General features: G+C 45.7%; 1 protein-coding gene across 1 annotated transcript; it reads left to right on the top strand.

Moving 5' to 3' along the window:
- Positions 1-15,227: 15,227 nt before the first annotated feature.
- Positions 15,228-16,075, top strand: LOC136498302 (putative F-box protein At5g55150). Its single transcript, XM_066494245.1, has 2 exons — positions 15,228-15,568; positions 15,667-16,075. Exons 1-2 carry the CDS (start codon positions 15,228-15,230, stop codon positions 16,073-16,075), a joined length of 750 nt encoding a protein of 249 aa, XP_066350342.1.
- The last annotated feature ends 370 nt before the right edge of the window (positions 16,076-16,445 follow it).

Here is a 16,445-nt window from a genome sequence, read left to right as displayed (position 1 = left end):
TAACTAGCATAGAATCGCCAAAGATTTCAACAACATCGGCACGTATCTCCTTCAGCAATTCTAACCCCTTTATCAAGGCTTGGTATTCAGCTTGATTATTTGTCGCTGTAGCAACAATCGGCAATGAAAACTCATACTTCTTTCCCTGAGGTGAAATTAACACAATGCCGATACCTGCCCCTTCACCACATGTGGACCCATCGAAGAAAAGTGTCCAGGGAGCAATCCCCAAAGAATCCACCGTATTACAATGCTGAGTGACAAAATCAGCCATCACTTGCCCTTTAACTGCCTTAGTTGATTTGTAGCGTAGCTCGAATTCTGATAATGCTAAAATCCATTTGCCGATTCTACCACTTAATATCGGCATCGACAGCATATACTTGACCACATCGTCTTTGCATATGACCATACACTCGGCAGATAACAAATAATGCCTTAATTTGACACAAGAAAAATATAAGCACAGACACAATTTCTCGATAGCCGAATACCTCGTCTCAGCATCCACTAATCTTCTGCTCAAATAATAAACAACACGCTCCTTCCCTTCAAATTCTTGAATAAGAGCCGAACCGATAACTGTATCATCAGCTGACAAATACAACCTGAAAGGCTTCCCATGTTGAGGTGGAACTAGCACTGGAGGATTTGATAAATATTTCTTAATTTCATCAAGGGCTAATTGCTGTTTAACTCCCCATACAAATTCCTGATCAGCTTTTAATTTAAGTAGTGGGCTGAAAGCCTTGATCTTACCCGACAGATTAGATATGAATCTTCTAATGAAATTAATCTTACCGATCAAAGATTGCAATTCAGTCTTATTGGCAGGAGCAATCACCTTGTTAATTGCATCAATAGACTTCCCACTGATTTCAATGCCCCGTTGATGCACCATAAAACCCAAGAATTGTCCTGCCGATACACCGAATGCACATTTATTAGGATTCATCCATGCCTCCTTGTGCACTCCAGTATCTTTCGCAGATCGGCTAAATGTGCTGTGATATCTCCAGACTTAATCACTACATCATCAATGTAGATCTCCACTAATGTGCCGATGTACTCATGAAAAATAAAGTTCATAGCCCTTTGATAAGTAGCACCGGCATTTTTCAAACCAAACGTCATGACTATCCACTCGAACAACCCCACATGTCCTGGACATCTGAAAGCAGTCTTGGGAATATCCTCCTCAGCCATGAATATTTGATTGTAACCTGCATTACCATCCATGAAGCTAATAATTTGATGTCCAGCCGCAGCATCAATCAACAAATCAGCAATCGGCATTGGATAGCCATCCATCGGTGTGGCTTTGTTGAGATTCCTGAAATCAATACAAACACGAAGTTTTCCATTTTTCTTATAAACAGGAACCACATTAGAGATCCACTCTGTGTATCGACATTGCCGAATAAACTTTGCTTCAATTAATTTAGTTATTTCGGCCTTAATGTCAGGAAGTACATTAGGGTTGCATCGGCGCGCTGGCTGTTGATGTGGCCAAAATCCAGATTTGATAGGTAACCGATGTTCAACTATCGATCGGTCTAACCCAGGCATCTCAGTATAATCCCAAGCAAAACAATCTTTATATTCTTTTAACAAATCTGTTATTCGCTGCTTACACTTAGAATCCAACTTGGCACTAATAAAAGTAGGCCTCGACCTATCACCATCACCGATATCTACTTCTACTAAATCATCTGCCGATGTGAACCCTTGGCCTAATTTTCCATCATCGGCAAACCTATCCATTAAAACTCCTCTTCAGAACCGACTGCTTGGATCGGTGGAATTTCATAATCAGCAACTCTAAGGAACTCTTTTTCCCAAGCTTCTCCTGATATGCATTTAGTTCGCTCATAAGTATCTGATTCTGCCGATGCGATGATATAAGAAGAATCACCAGGGACGACCTCAATCTTATCCCCAATCCACTGTACGAGGCATTGATGCATTGTAGAAGGAACACAACAATTAGCATGAATCCAATCCCTCCCTAGAAGCAGATTATATGCACCCTTGCCGTTGATAACAAAGAACGTCGTTGGCAAGGTTTTGCTGCCGATGGTCAATTCAACGCACACTGCCCCTTTAGCCGGTGACACATTGCCTTCAAAATCTTTCAACATCATATCGGTTTTGGTCAAGTCTTGCTCTCCCCTACCAAGTTTCCGATACATCACGTAAGGCATAATATTAATCGCAGCCCCTCCATCAATAAGTACCTTAGACACAGGCTGCCCATCAACTCTGCCCTTCACAAATAAAGCTTTAAGATGCTGTCTCTCGTCATCGGTAGGTTTCTCAAAAACAGCCATCATTGGATCTAGTGTTAGCTGAGCCACTTGATCAGAGAGAACAACTTCTTCCTCATTATCAGATATTGCCAGAAACTCCATCGGCAACATGAATACCATATTAACATCTGCCGATGGACCCTTATTTTTGTGTTTTACCTGCCACTGCTGATGACCAGGCCTTTCATTGGAGGAATTTTCCTCCTGGTATAAATCCTCCTGACGCTCACGTTGCATCCTCCTTCTCTGCGTCTTTGTCAGACCCTCTGGGCACCATCGAGGAAACTTGGTCTTCCAAACCGGCTGATAACAAGTCCTAGTTGGTTCTACGCGACGTATATTAGGGTCCCTGTAGAATATTTCCTCATCGGGAACTCTTGCGTTTGCCATCTCCTCAAGCTCCTCTTGATTCCTTGGAAAATATCCAGCGCGTTTACCAAGCCTCTCATGTACACTAAGTCTGCCCCCCAGCCGATCATGCACTGATGCTCTGCCTCTGATCGGCTCGTTGATAGACAAACCCTGATTACCACGTTGAAACCTCCTTTCTGAATGATTGACTCCGTAATAACCATTACACTCAGGGCAATTTTCAACAGTTGGTAATTTAATACCTTCTTCCCAGCAATGGATGAAGAACGGACATCTCCAATGATCTTTATGTCGATTCCACTCTTCCTGACGTCTCATTTCTTGCTGTTGCCGATATCGGTCATTACGCTGACGCCAACCCTCCTGCTGCCTTTGATGAGTAATCACAATGCCAGGTCGAGGAGGTTTTTTGGAACTACTGCTTTCTCCTAGCAAACCCTTACTCTTTGCATCATCGGTAGTTATCCGATGTTGGGGGTCTACTGACGCGTTTTTCTCAGCAGCCTCTGACGTCAATACCTTGGTCTTTCCTTTGGCATCCAACATATTTGCTGGAAAAGGGTGTTGATCAATTTTCATCGGCTTCTGGGTCTTGGAAGTACCAAACTTAATTCTCCCAGATTCAATAGCCGATTGTAACTGTTGCCTGAATACCTTGCACTCATTTGTACTGTGTGAAGTTGCATTGTGCCATTTGCAGTACAAAATCTTCTTCAACTCTTCTGCCGATGGGATCACGTGATTAGGTGACAGCTTAATTTGGCCCTCTTGAAGCAGAAGATCAAATATTTTATCGGCCTTGGTGATATCAAAGGTAAACTTTTCTGGCTCTTTTTGACCAAAGGGACATGATATCGGCTTTTTATTCTTAACCCACTCAGCTAAGCCGATAACTGGTTCTTCATCAGAGTCAGAATCTCCTACTTCTTCAACAAATGATACCTTTTTACTCCAGTTCTTTTTAGGTTCAAAAACCCTAGTATCTTGATCAGAGATCCTTTGCACAAGATGACTGAGGCTTTCAAATTCCTGAGAAGCATATCTGTCCTTAAGATGTGGCAATAACCCCTGGAAAGCTAAATCGGCAAGCTGCCGATCATCCAGCACCAGGCTGTAGCACTTATTCTTTACATCTCGTAGCCTTTGTACAAAGCTCTCTACCGATTCATCATTACGCTGTCTCAATTTTACTAAATCGGTAAGCTTTTTTTCATGGATTCCAGCAAAGAAATACTTGTGGAATTGTTTTTCTAGATCAACCCAAGTAATAATAGAATTTGGTGGCAATGAAATGAACCATGTAAATGCTGATCCAGACAAAGATGATGAAAATAATCGAACTCTTAATTCATCTCTGTTAGCTGCCTCTCCACATTGAATAATGAAGCGATTGACATGTTCCATTGTTGATGTATCATCTTGCCCAGAGAATTTAGTGAAATCCGGTACCTTGTACCGATTTGGGAGAGGAATTAAATCGTATGCAGGAGGGTATGGAGTCCGATAAGAATAAGTATTGACCTTGGGCTTTATTCCAAACTGATCCTTCATAATCTCTGCTATCTTATCGGCCCAAAAAGCATCAGCCTCCTGCTGACGAACTGGTTGAATTTCTACAGGAGGTGCCTGCTGACATCCTTCCACATATCTTTGTGGCCCACGATCCCCAGCAATCGGCATATTTGCCGCTACTTGTGGTCCATTAACCTGTTGGAAAGGATTCATCGGCTGGGCTGCCGATGCTTGATTCTGGAAACTAGCTTGCATATGACCTTGTTGAATCCCTGCAACCTGCTGATTTCGCTGAACTGTATGTTGAACAGGTAACTGTCCTGACCAATCATTATTAGAACTCATCGGCACAAAACTTACCGATGGCTGGTAATTTGCTGATATTGTTGGATAATTATAACTGGTTTGAGGCATGAACTGAACCCCAGTTTGACTCAAAGCAGGGGCTTTCTGCTGCATCGGCAGTACGCTCGCCGATGGACTTGAATTGAATGTTTGAATCATAGGCATCTGGAAACCTCCTGGAGTTGGTTGTACAGAAGTAGTCGCGGCATATTGAGGCACTTGAGCCATCGGCGAAACGGCCGATGATATAGGCGCTCTTCCTGCTGCATCAAATACTTGAGGTAATCTAGGATTGAAAGCAGATGACTCTGGAGGCATGCCATATCCCCACCAATTAGTAGGAATCTGGTTATTCTGAGACACAGGGCCTGACATAGCTGATGCCGATAGATCTGTATTAAGCTGAACTCGCCCTCCTGGTAACACCTGATCTGATTGTATCGGTGTAGATTGTATATTAGGTGAGCCTGCCAATACTGGAGGGGAAGTAACTTCTGTACCCACAACGGCCGTAGGAGCCGATGGAGTTTTGACAGATGCCGGCTCTGGTTGATGATAGGCAGGCCCAACGTAATATGGTGCCGCTTGTCCTTCTTTGAGAGTTCGAACCACAGCATTATGAACAGTATTGGACAGCACATTGGAATGATTAATCAAAGCATGATTTACTGCAGAATTAACCATCTCTTGAAGTTTACCAGGATTGGAGTCAAAGGTAACCTGCCGAGGTAATGGCAAATCTTGCTTCTGGATGACTTGTCCACTCTTGTTCAAGCTAAACGACCTCAGACAAAGCTGCTTGTATTCTTCTACAGCCTTTTCCATAGCCTGCCTCTGTTCTTCCTTGAGATCTTCTTCTGATACTGCGATGATGTTCCCTGGATCGATCTCGGAATTGAACATATTGATTGATTTGTCCCACCGGGCGTGCCAAAAGATGTGTTGATGCAAAAGTGATCTGCAAACACAAAGGGCTAATACCCGAATCGATATCCAAAGCGTGCCAGTCGATTTGACCTACTAATCGACAAGGATGAAGACACGAACACTTTGGTCCTGACAACAGCGATACGCCCGGAAGTCACGGCCAAGAGGTGCTCACACGGAACTCGAGAATCGCCGAAGGTCGCACTGAAGCGATGCAGCTCGCCGAATCAATGAGAACTCGTAAAAAGGAAAAATATGCAAATTGACGAAGTCGCCGAAAAGTAAGTAGATGCAAATAGGAGTAAAAAGTTGGTTTTGATATTGATTGATATATATTATTACATTGCCCCTTACTCCATATTTATACCCTGATCTAAAGAGACACAACCAAACACAACTAGGACACCAATCCCATATCTAAGGAAACACGTGACTCTTACACGAATCATATCCTAACAAATATAGAAAAGGAAATCAACTCCTATCTATTTCCTTGTCCGCCTCAATTACGATGGAAATCTCACTGTCCCCCTTCCCATCGGCATATTCCCTGCTTCATCGGCAGTAGTCGTCAAGTCTTCCTTCATCGGCATACTCCCTATCTCATCGGCAGTAGTCTTCAAGCCTCCTTTCATCGGCATCGACAACAACTCCTCCAACCTCATCGGCAACGCCCGAGTCCAAATCAACCTTTCCATCGATTATCACCAACTATCGGCAACCATTTTTACAAACTGGCTTTCATTGGCTATCAAAGTATTCAATAACTTTCCCCTTGCCAATTGGTCCACTCCGATTATTTTGACACGTGCAAAAAACGGTGTCAACACCAGCCGAAGCCGACCCACACTCCACCCTGCCGCACGCCGCGCCTTCACCGCGGCCCAGCCCAACTCGCGCGCCTGGCCTGCCTCCACGCTGGCCCGTTCACCTGGCCTGCCTTAGCACCGCGTCGCGCCTGACCGTGTCAGGTTGCGATCGCCGCGTGGCTGCCATGCGCCGGCGATGCACGCCGCGCGGTAGCCCCGGCCTGCCTCACCCTCCACGCGCTCGCCTTCATCTCCTAACCCCGCTGCGCTCCCCACTTCGCACTCCCGCTCGCTCAGAAGCCACGACAGCAGCAGCGCGCGCCTGCTCTCACCACCGAACACCGCCATTGCCCCGTCGGCGACGTACCCCTCCTTCCACGCCTTCTTTCTTTGATTCCCGCCGCCAGCAGCTCTGCCTTGGGTCCCTACCTCGCTTGCGCTCGCTTGCGGCCGCCGTCGTCGAGGTAAGGGCCGAGCTTGGCTGCCTCCTTCCTCTCTGGCGAGAGCGCTGCCACGGTCGTGTGGTCCATCATGCCGCCAGGCCAACGCCACCCTCCCAGTCGGTGCGGCTTAGCGTGGTGTGCACGCTGGCACCGCCTGCGCCACCGGAAGAGCTCGTCGTCGGTGAGCACCGGTCGGCGAGGCTCCTCCCCTGTTCTCGGGTCCCTGACCCATGGGGCCGCAGGGCCCAGCCGCAGTGGCCGGTGGAAGTTCCGGGTGCACCCAGTATTTTCGTCGGCTGGTTTTAAAAAGGAATTAAGAAATGAATTTTTAGATTTCTGTTAAATACTTTGGAAAATGTTTGTGTACTCATTTTGGCTCCAAATTTGTTGAAACAAATTTTGCTAGGTTCCTTGTCACCAGATCTACATGATAAAAATATTGAATGTCATTTTTGAGATACTTTTCTGTAGAGCTTTAATTAATTCTTGATATTGCTAATATCTTGTAAAATGGTTAATAAATCCTATATGTATCAGAAAAATATGATTCCAAGTTTGTTACTCTTCTTGTGTAATGTACTTCCTAGGAAAAATATGTGCCATGCATGTCTTGTAGAAAAATTGTGAGATGTAGATCAAGTGCCTTTAATGGCTGATTTTTGTTATTTTTGCTACAGAGCAAAATTTGTATAAAATATGCATGTGATAATTTTTGTACAGTGATTATTTGCTGTGTAGAACATAGGAAAAATATTTCCTCTATTGTTTGACACTTTTCATAATACAAAGTATTTTCATGTTCATAATTAGGTCTAAGCTTATCATTTTTGTGTAGGCTATTCCACTTATCCAAATGCCATAAAAATCTGATGGTAGACTACTTAGGGTAGTACTGTGCTATGGTAATTTTCTAAGATTTTTCTAAGCAATAAAAATAGATGTTGCTATTCAAACCTATTATTAATTAGGGTTTAATCAAGTGTTGCTTTATGTATGATTAAGAAATTAGTGAAGCTTTGGTGTATCTTTGAAGCATTTAATGAGATGCGTTGACTTAGCATATTAGTAGTAGAAGAGAATGCAATAGATGACATGTGCTTGTAGTACATGTTCTTGGATGATGTTGACTACCTTGCATTCAAGCATATCCATTGTGTTCATCTCATCCGATGCACCTTTTTGCATAAGCACTTATGCACATGCATCATACAGGATTGCAAACTGAGAACCCAGTCGTCATACCCGAGGAGCCCGAGGAACTGTTCGAGGTGCAGCCGCAGGAAGTGACCAAAGCAGACGAGGACGACGTTGAGGAACTTCTAGAGTGCCCCGATCACCGCTCGAGCTCCTTCGAGAGAGGCAAGCCCCGGAGCATTTTCTCCCCAGTTTGCAATTATTAATTAAATGCTTTACTTTAATTGATGCATTACGTTTAGGAGTTGTTTGCAACCGTTGCTGCATTATACCTTGTCTACCTTTGTTATACTATATCCTTGTTATCCTGGTATTCACAGTCGAGTCAATGCTTAGCTGGCTTAGACCGATAGAAGTCGGGTGATTTCCTGTCACCTACGAGCTATAGGTGGTTACCTAGATCTGCTTGGATAACTATGTAGTCATGGTATAACTAAGTGTTAAATGAAGTTGAGACCGGACAGAGATTTATAGAGTTTTGGACTGTAGTGCTTTCCATCTATGTCGATTAAGGACCGACCTTTGTTGGGCCTCAGGTCATGTTGAACGCATGCCTTACATTTAGCTGGCCGAATAAAGTACATTTCGACCACGAAGCTGGGAGATTATTTGGGCCGAGTAGATTGCTCGCAGCGCACTGTGCCGGAGCAGGTGTGGTAGGACACGGGGGCGAGATGATAAGACCAAAGTGCAGTCTGTCGGCCCCCGGGTACATGTGGTTCCTGGCAAACTCAAGATTCCTAGATAGTTGACTCGGTGACTGATACCTCACTTTAGCGGGTGAGTGAGGTTTGTGTAAGGAATAAATCACCAGCTGGTTAGGAATCGATTCGAATCGCCATCGCTCCTGGATAGTGAGCACTTGACTTGAGTTACTTCATCGTAGTAATGTTAATGGAACACTTGGACAGTTATAATGAATATGACATTATGGAAGTTGTTGATGATCATGGGTTATTACTATTGGCTTAATCACATGGTTGCTCTAGTATAGGTGCAAATCTAGTCGACACGTTAATAATGATTAACTTGACAATAATGCTTTTGGAAAGGTTATTGAAATGCTAAAAATGCTTCTTTTTGCAAATGAATCAGCTACCCTACTATAAAGCCTTTCATAATCCTTGGTGTCACTTATTTTTGGTTATGTCGGGTAAGTCTAGCTGAGTACCTTCTCGTACTCAGGGTTTTATTCCCACTTGTTGCAGATGGGCAGATGTATTATGGCTACTGTATCAACTGCCTTTATCCTACGATGGGTGATGCTTAGGACCATGGGCATGGTCATTCCTTACGTCTCGTCTGATGCTTTTGTTGGAGATGATCATTAGCTGGCACTGTATTTGAATTCCGTGTGAGTGTGTGTGGTTTTGAACAATTGGCTTCCGCTACTTCTATTTGAACTCATTTTGTAATAACTATGTTTAAACTCTGATGTATCTATGATGTGAACTTTTATGTAATATGTGATGGTGACCGCTAAACTTATTACGATCTTAGCTGGCATGTGAGTTGGTTTGAAATCCTTCGTGATTTCACGGACTACCGGGTTATACGGGCTTAAGTTTGCTAAATCGTCTGCTCTGGCAGATGATTTTCTTACTTAATTTCGTATAATTGGTCGGTTCTGTTATAGGGGGTCGGCATAATTGGGCCATTGCCAACAGCACCCGAGAATTTACATTTCAGCGCAGTAGCCCTAGAGTACTTCACAAAATGGATCGAGGCCAAGGCACTGGCGAAGATCACGTTGAGCACCTTAATCAGCTTCGTGTGGCAAAGGACAATCTACCATTTCGGAGTGCCGTCCTACATAACAGTCGACAATGGAAAGCAATTCGCTTGTACCTAATTCAGAAATTTCTACAGCGAGCTAGGAATCAAACTAGCATTCACCTCTGTTAATCACCTAGAAAGCAACAGAGCAGTCGAAAGGGCAAATGGCCTAATCTTCAATGCAATATCTAAATCATTGTTCGATTCTTCGAATGGAAAATGGGCGCAGGAACTGATCACTTCCGTCTAGGGTCACAACATCTCATGCACTCGGACAACCAGGTTCACTCCCTTTCGCCTCTTGTACGGTGAAGGAGCAATCACAATAGAGGAGCTCAAGTTAGGCTCTTTCCGCACTGAGATTGCAGCAACCACTCCAATACAGCGGTATGTTGAACTCGAAGCCGCAAAACATGCCAAGTTGCAAGCTGCATCCAACCTCAATAGATATCATGAAGAAACAAAGACTTGGAGAGACAAGAAAGTTTTGTGAAAGAACATCAACCCAGGGGACATGGTGCTGATTCATCATCCTGACAAGCAAGGCAAGCTACAGTCCTAGTGGTATGGGCTGTTTGTGGTCGCAAGCGTCAAGCCAGGAGTTTACAGGCTGCTCAACAAAGAAGGGGTCTAAACGAGACACACATGGAACACGGACAACCTACGCCATTTCTACCCATGGCATCTCCACCCTCAAAGGGTTGTAATTTTTGTTTAGTTATTTTTGTAAACTTCAAAAAGGGATCCACACTTTTTTCCTCATAGGGGAAGCCTTTGCAAAAAGGTGTGAGGTTTTTTAAAGAGGAGATCCTTTGTACCCCATTAATTAAATTAGAACTTTCCCCACGCAAGGTCTAAAAAGTCAGACATCGAAACAAAACCTGACTTCAGTAGGTTCTGAATATAGATGGCGATAGCACAAGTTAGGTTGCACCGTTTCACCCTTGTGCGAAATGGCACAATCAAAACAAAGCAACCTAGAAACAAGCCTAAAAAAGGCACAAACCTTTCGCATCACCAAAAAGGAGTGAGAGTGAAAGAGAAAGGCCAATAAGCCGTTGAAGGGTCGAGATGGCGGACTAGAGGGGGTGAATAGTCCTTTCTAAAATTAATCGCGTCAGCTAACCGAAACAAGTGTGGAATTATAACTATTGGTCTAGCCAAGACTACACCCCTCTATCTATGTTCTCTAACACCTTCTAAAGATACTAATTAAGCAACAAAGGTGCCGGGCTACCTAGAGCTCGCCTAACCAATTCTAGAAGCAAGGTCACACAAACCTATGCCACTAGTACTTTAAGCAACAAGGGAGCTTCTATACAAACTAGTAAGCAAAACCACAAAGCTATCTAAGCTTACTAGCAATGCTCAACAACAAGGCAACCAATGTCAAATTAGGGAGCACAATTACTTAGCTACACAAACTAAGCAATGTGACTAACAAGGTTACACAAACCAAATTAGCCATGCAAGGGAGCTACTTCTATGCTACACAAGCAAGAAGGTAACTAGTAAGCTACACAAGCTAACTAATTGCAAGAGCAACTACACAAGCACAATGTATATAAAAGTAATTACAAGCTTGTATAATGAGGATGCAAACCAACGGGAAGAACAAGGTTGACACAGTGATTTTTCTCCTGAGGTTCACGTGTTTGCCAACACGCTAGCCCCCGTTGTGTCGACCGCTCACTTGGTGGTTCGGCGGCTAATTGGCATCACCCGCTAAGCCCACACGTCAGGCACCGTAAGAACCTACCCCGAAAGTGAGGGTAGCTCAATGACACGCTCAACTAGAGTTGCTCTTTGCGGCTCCCGTGAGGAGAGCACAATGCCCCTCACAAAGCTCTTCTCCGGAGCACCGCACAAGCTTCTTGCAGGCTTCGATGGAGACCACCACCAAGCCATCTAGGAGGTGGCAACCTCCAAGAGTAACAAGCACCACTAGCTTGCAACTCGATCACCTAGTGCCACTCAATGCAACCTCACGATGCAATCGCGCTAGAATCGCTCTCTCACACAATCGAATGATCACTATCAAGTATATGTGAGATGGAGGGCTCCTAAGCACTCACAAGCATGGACACAAAGTCCCTCGAGGTGCTCAGCCCCAGCCATGGCCAAGGCCACCTTCTATTTATAGCCCCACGGGCTAAAGTAGCCATTACCCCTTCACTGGGCAAAACTCGGGACGACCGGACGCTCTGGTCGTATCGACCGGGCGTAGGACCTCAGCGTTCGGTCAACGGATGCTCACCATGTGTTGCCTCCATTCAACCTCAATCACTTGATCTCAATGGTTAAGTGATGACCGGACGCAGCTGCTCAAATTGACCGGACGCAGCAACCCCAGCGTCCGGTCATTTCCAATAAGGTACCAGTTGTGACTGGATGCGTCCGGTCAGTCACGATCAAACACAGCATCCGCATCCGGTCCTTCTCCAACTTTTTTGTGTCGCCTACATCACTGTATGTCAGCCTAACCGGACACACCCTGCCAGTGTTCGGTCACTTCTAGCGCCAGCGTCCGGTTGAAGACCGACGCTGCACGCTCTCGGCCGCCACTGACCGGATGTAGGACCCCAGCGTTCGGTCACAACGTGACCAGTGTCTGGTCCACTCTGTGAGACCCTATCTTTTCTGTATAGGGTGTCAGTGGCATCGTCGGACTGTCCACACTCTACGGGTGGACACTCCGCCGGTGGAGTTCCAAACCCTTCTCGCCTCCATTTCATCGCCGAGTTGATCCACATCAACTCCAACTTCATCTCCTTTGTAAATGTGCCAACACCACCAAGTGTACACCATCATGTGTATGTGTGTTAGCATTTTCACAATTATTTTCCAAAGGATTAGCCACTCAACTTGCCACGCCACTCAATCCTAGCGATGATGCAAAGTTAGATCACTCGAGTGGCACTAGATGACCGATATGCAAACAAGTTTGCCCCTCTTGATAGTATGGCCATCTATCCTAAACCCGGTCATAAACTTCTCTATACACCTATGACCGATGAAATGAAATGCCCTAGGTTATACCTTTGCCTTGCGCATTCCATTCTATCTCCTCCAATGTCGATGCAACACATGCACCAACATGATCAACAATGATATGATCCACTTCATATCATCACATGATCATATTGGTTCATCGATCTTGACTTCACTTGCTTTTCACCGTTGCCTTCATCCATCGGCGCCAAGTCTTGCTCAAGCTTCACCGCCATGTAGTCCATCGCTCTAAAGCCTCTGACTTGCCCTTCACGCTTGCAACCGGTCCATCAAGCCAAGTCTTGTCTTGATCTTCTCCAACTTGATCACATGACTCAATGTCATGTCTCATGTGCAATGAGCTCCTTCATCATCACATGTGTGAGGTTTGCAACATCTCCAAGCCATTTTCACCTTCATGGCATATGTTGCTCACACACATATACCTGTGGACTAATCACCTATGTATCTCACATAAACACAATTAGTCCACCTAGGTTGTCACTCAATTACCAAAACCACATAAGGACCTTTCAGCCGTGAATGTTTTGCGACACCAAAAAGGAGTGTCGGCAAACATAGAGTCAGACAGGCTCAAAAATAGTTCGCACCACCAAAAAGGAGTGGCAACAAACACAAAAAGGCTCAAGAGCCATAAAAATTTAGTACCACCACAAAGGAGTGGGAACAATGTTTATAGATCAGAAGGTGCAAAATCTTATTTGCTACCAGTGTTGAGAGCGAAAGCATTATCGGGGAAGGCAGGCGCATATAGGAGCATGTACCACAAAGGATAACAAAAGTTAAGAAAGACACCAAACAACTGGTAGTAAAGTGTTGCCACCAACCGCAACAACCAAAACTAATAACCCTGAGCCCTTAAACCCCTATAAATAACACGCCCGGGGTTCCCCAAGACACCAAATCAAGTCTAAGTCTAGGGCTAAAGCATTAGGGTAGCCACCCTATGCCGCTCAGATCGACCGTGATAGCGTGTGAGGAGTCCTCACGTGCAAGCGCAATGAGTGGGATTAAGAGAGTGTCAGGGGTTTCAGCAATCGCCGAAACTGCGAAGTCCCTAGGATAGGACAAAAGGCTCTACAAGCATAAAGCAACATGCGATGAAATCTAGATGTTGCGTGAAAACACGTAAAGATTAGAGCTCATACTGCCCAAAAGGAGCGTACGCCCGGTATTCGCCGGGCATGGAGCTGAAAGATGAGGCAACAGGATGAGGCCATGTCACTACGACAAGCAAGCATGGAGGGATGTTGCTAGAAAAAATGTAACATCCCCCATCCGGTGAAACCACAACATGAGGCCATGTACATCCATGAGATTGGATTCTTGCATCAGCTCTATGTTGGTAAGCACGACGCCACAACACCACGCAACAATTTAGCTAATTCGCCTGACAATAGTGCTGATTCACTCTAGCGAATCATCCAAACAAGCTAGATGTTGCGAGCCAAGAAGCAGAAGGAAAGATACCGATTGTACATATCTGCCAATACACCTAGCGCTGAACCGAATGTAAAACACCATCTCGAAAACAATAAAAGCATGGCATGCAAAGTAGAAACGACATCAGCTCCATCTTGGCTTAGCGATAAGCCGAGGGGATGACACAGAAGCCTCTCGAGGGTCAGCGTTTTCGCACATCTCCTCACCACCAAAAGATTGGGGGGACGGCGCCTATTTGACCTAGCGATATGCCGAGGGGCTAGCACAGAAGACTCTTGAGCGTTAGCGTTTTTGCGCATCCCCTCGCCACCAAAAGGTTGGGGGATGGTGCCTATTCGACCTAGCGATACGCCGAGGGGCTGGCACAACAGTAGTAAATTATCTGCATGCTTCATAATAGACTGTCAATGAGAAAATAGGTGATAACCAATTTTTTCTACTATGTCGATTCTTGTAAAATTCAGATACTGTGGATTCTCTGCGGTTGCCCGCCATGCTTGCTACTATCAGTAGGTGTAGGGGCGTGCTCTGTAGTCAGTAACGACGTTGGGAGGTCTGTTTGAAACCAATTTGTAAAATCTGAAGGCAAAAAAAGGAGAACTCATTTGTACTTCTACTATATATATGTCCGTGATGCTATAAATCTCTTACAACTAAAAAGAACAAAGTGTGGACATTTTTTTGTGCGACATTTGTTTTGGTTCGTCCATCTGCCTACGCCTATGATCCCACGACATCTTCTTGATTGAATATTGCCTGTCATGTGATAGAGGAATCACAGCAAAATAGGAAGTAGAAAATTATTGTGCTATCCATATACACATTGCATGTTTGCATGCACCAGCATATATGGCAACGAGCAAAAGGAAAGAGAATTAACACAAAAGGAAAGAGAATTAAGACAAAAGGAACCTCTTTGTATTTCTGAGAACCTTGTCAAATCTGCCTACATTTAATTACTTCCCCTCTTTGCATTTGCAAAAGGGACAACTTTTTTCTTCTTTCATTTGGTTTCATGCTCACGTGTTCCATCGCCCTCGCTTGTTGTTTCTTACGTGAACAATAGTTGATGCCATCTGTCTTCCATGGCTCAGCCTCCCAATCCTAAGAGAAGGTCCCTACCTCTCCCTGACTGGAGATCCGGCCTGTCAGAGGATCTCCTCGAGTCCATCGGGCAGCGTCTCGCGTTAGGCCACGACGCGGTGTCCTTCCGATCCGCTTGCTCCCCATGGCGCACCGTTGTCCCATTCACGACCTTCGGGCCGCTCCTGCTGCTCCCGTTCGACCCCAACTCGGACCGCGTCGGCTTCTACTGCGTCCCGGAGAAGAAGGTCTTGTCCAAGACGCTGCCCGACGTGCGCAGCAAGGTGGCGTGCGGCTCCTCGTGTGGGTGGCTGGTGCTCATGGACGAGGCGGCATCCGTGATGTTGTTGAATCCATTCACTAGTGCCTGTGCCCCCGCATTGAGCTCCTGCCAGCAGGCGAACACGTTGTGGTGGCGTCCTCATTAGAACACGTGTCTAGGGTTCACGACCGGTGGGTCCTTCATCCCACCAACGGCTACGGGGACGCGGATGCCGCAAGCAGAGCCATCAAGCTAGAAGACATGAGGGGCGTGTTCTTTCATGAGATTGTGCTCTCGGCGCCGCCTGATGCCGCCAACCGCGAGTGCGTGGCCATGGCCATGCTTGGGTGCTTCACGAAGGTCGCGTTCTGTCGGGTTGGAGTCAACAGCGCATGGACGCTGCTCGACACCAAGCTAGAGTTCTCCGTGGGGTCCATCGTCCACTGCCAAGACAAGTTCTTGGCGATCGACTACACTGGAGAAATCTCTGTCTGTAGTAGCAATGCCGCCGGCGCTACTCCAACCGCGACGCTGACGCTGCTGCCATCGCTGTCGCCACTGTGGGGCTCTGCCACCGCTGCTACCTAGAATCAAACGATGAGCTGCACATTGTGGGTGCCATGGTGAGCACGTTCCACGAGACACAGAGCTTCACCTACAGCAGCGCGATCTACAAGTGCAACCTCCACGACCGTACGCCAGAGTGGTCCAGGGTGAGGGATATCGGTGATCAGACACTGTTCGTATCTAAATATTTCAATAAAAGCTTTAGTGGAACAAGTGTATCCAAATACAAGGAGAATAAAATCTACATGTCTGAGCCATTGTATGGGGATCCATACGACTTGGTCCATCGACTGGAGATCGTTGATATTGCTACCGGCGCATCTGAAGTGAAGCCCATCCAGGAAAAGATGCAGGGTTCCGAGGTTCTAGGTTGGATTCGACCCAATCTCTG

Source organism: Miscanthus floridulus, chromosome 12, assembly GCF_019320115.1.
Source record: "Miscanthus floridulus cultivar M001 chromosome 12, ASM1932011v1, whole genome shotgun sequence".
In the NCBI taxonomy this organism is placed as follows: Eukaryota; Viridiplantae; Streptophyta; class Magnoliopsida; order Poales; family Poaceae; genus Miscanthus; species Miscanthus floridulus.
Note: the sequence above shows the minus strand (reverse complement) of the source record. Positions and strands in the feature narration are given on the sequence as shown.